This window comes from Momordica charantia, assembly GCF_013281855.1.
Source record: "Momordica charantia cultivar OHB3-1 chromosome 8 unlocalized genomic scaffold, Mcharantia_2.0 BLBB01000008.1, whole genome shotgun sequence".
Lineage (NCBI taxonomy): Eukaryota > Viridiplantae > Streptophyta > Magnoliopsida > Cucurbitales > Cucurbitaceae > Momordica > Momordica charantia.
In genome coordinates, this window is record NW_028275166.1 from 15494121 (window position 1) to 15496539 (window position 2419).

The 2419-nt window shown below is 41.4% G+C and overlaps 1 protein-coding gene across 1 annotated transcript; it reads left to right on the plus strand.

The window, feature by feature from the left end:
- Positions 1-1027: 1027 nt before the first annotated feature.
- On the plus strand, positions 1028-1705 carry LOC111024456 (uncharacterized). The gene has a single exon (XM_022302151.2). It carries the CDS (start codon positions 1028-1030, stop codon positions 1703-1705), a length of 678 nt encoding a protein of 225 aa, XP_022157843.2.
- Positions 1706-2419: the final 714 nt, after the last annotated feature.

Here is a 2419-nt window from a genome sequence, read left to right on the forward strand (position 1 = left end):
TGAGTCTGAATCATATACTGCATTGAGTTCAAAGATTAAGAATCTGACAGACTTAGTAATGAGGAGTATGACGCAGCAAAGTTCAGTTGGAGCATCAGTTGGTGAGGCTGATGTTAATCAAATTCAATGGATTTATTGTTCTTTCTGTGAGTGAGGCCACCATTATAACAACTGCCCTGGAAATCCTAAGTCAATGTATTATTTGGGGAAACCGCAGAATAGTAGAAACAATCTGTATTCAAACACGTACAATCCTGGCTGGAGGAATCACCCCAATTTTAGTTGGAGTGGCAATCAAGGAGGACACAATTCTGGAATATCTAATGCTCCAACATTTCAGCAGAAGGTGAGTTATCCTCCTAGTTTTGCGAATCAATGACAGATGGTAGCACAGAAGTAATCAGAAGGATCATTTACATCATTGGAAAAGCTGATGAAGCTATACATGGCCAATAATGACGCCGTTGTGCAATGCCAAGCTGCATCATTAAGGAACCTAGAATTGCAAGTAGGCCAGTTAGCTACGGATTTGAAGAGCAGGCCGGTTGGAGCATTGCCTAGCGATACAGAAGTGCCAAAGAGAGACAGTAAGGAACAATGCAAGGCCCTCACTTTGCGAAGTGGGAAAGAATTACTTCCAGCACACCCAAATGCTCCAACATCGATCAAGGAACCTACTCAAGTTGACCAAGGAGAAACTCAGTCAGAACAGGACAGTGAGCCAACAGAAGTAGTTGTACTTACTCCACTAGAGCAGATAGCTGAACAACCAAAGGAGGTTCAGAACACATCCAATCAATCAGTTAATCCAATAATTGCTAGAGCACCTGAGACAGGGTATACACAGAACAGAGTGCCCTAGAAAAGAAAGCAGGCAGAACATGAAAATGCTCCAGCAAAATACAGGTCAGCGCCACCATATCCTAAACGGTTGCAAAAGAAAGAACAGAATGTTCAATTCAATAAGTTTTTAGATATCTTGAATCAACTGCACGGGAACATACTGTTGGTGTAAGCTCTAGAGCAAATGCCAAATTATGTGAGGTTGCTGAAAGAGATACTCACAAAGAAAAGAATGTTGGGAGAATATGAGACTGTAACAATGACGAAAGGTTGCAGCACCATACTCACAAGCAAAATTCTTGCAAAGATGAAATATCCTGAGAGTTTTACCATACCAGTTTCAATTGGAGGACAACAGATAGGACTTGCCTTATGTAATCTGGGCGTCAGCATCAATCTCATGCCGCTATCAATTTACAACAAGTTGGGCATTGGAGAAGCAAGGCCCAGAACAATGACATTAAAACTGGAAGATCGATCCATTATGCATCCAGATGGAAAAATTGAAGACGTTTTGGTACAAGTAGATAAATTTATTTTCCCTGCTGACTTCATTATTTTGGATTATGAAGTAGATAAGGAGGTTCCTATTATTCTTGGAAGACCATTCCTCCCAACTGGGAGAGCATTGGTAGATGTCCACAAAGGAGAGCTGACAATGCGTGTGCAGGATCAAGAAGTGAAATTCTCGATACATGACTCCATGAAATTTCCTGCTGAATCAGAAGAGTGCTCAATATTAAAGATATGGGATGAAGCATTAATGAAGGAGTTGGAAACAGAACCTATGCTGGAGCATCTAGAAGCAGTTAACGTTGAAAGTGTTGTCGACGCGTTTGAAGAGGAACTAGAAGATGTCTAGTCAGAATGCATGAATGCCAATGAAGGATTTATGAAGAGATTGTATAAGTCCCTAGACCTCACAAACCCAGAGCTTAGATTACTGAAGCCATCTATTGAAGAGCCGCCAGTGCTGGAGCTTAAAGCATTGCCGCAACATCTAAAATATACTTACTTGGGTTCATCAGAGACATTGCCAATCATTATAGCAGTGGACTAACCCTTGAAAAAGGAACATATGTTGTTGTGTGTACTCAAGGCACATCAGAGAGCAATTGAATGGACTATTACTGATATCAAAGGGATAAGCCCCAGCTTTTGTATAAATAAGATTGTGCTACAGGAGAACTGAAGAACTTTATGGAACATTCGCTTTCAAAAGGATGCCCTTCGGGCTTTGTAATGCTCCAGCGACGTTCCAGAGGTGCATGATGGCTATCTTTTCTGACTTGGTAGAATCAATGGTAGAGGTATTTATGGACGATTTTTCGGTGTTTGGAAAGTCCTTTGCAGAATGTTTGGACAACATGAGGAAGGTGTTGCAAAGATGTGAAGAAACAAACTTAGTCTTGAATTGGGAGAAGTGTCACTTTGTGGTGCAGGAAGGAATTGTGCTAGGGCACAGAGTCTCCAACAAAGGCATATAAGTTGACAAATCAAAGATCGAGGCAATCAAGAAATTGCCCCCACCAGTGAATGTCAAGGGCATTCGCAATTTCTTGGGGCATGCTGGTTT

Bases quoted from the DNA above. Each gene is read 5' to 3' on its own strand.
- LOC111024456 (XM_022302151.2), top strand. From the start codon at position 1,028: ATGCCAAATTATGTGAGGTTGCTGAAAGAGATACTCACAAAGAAAAGA.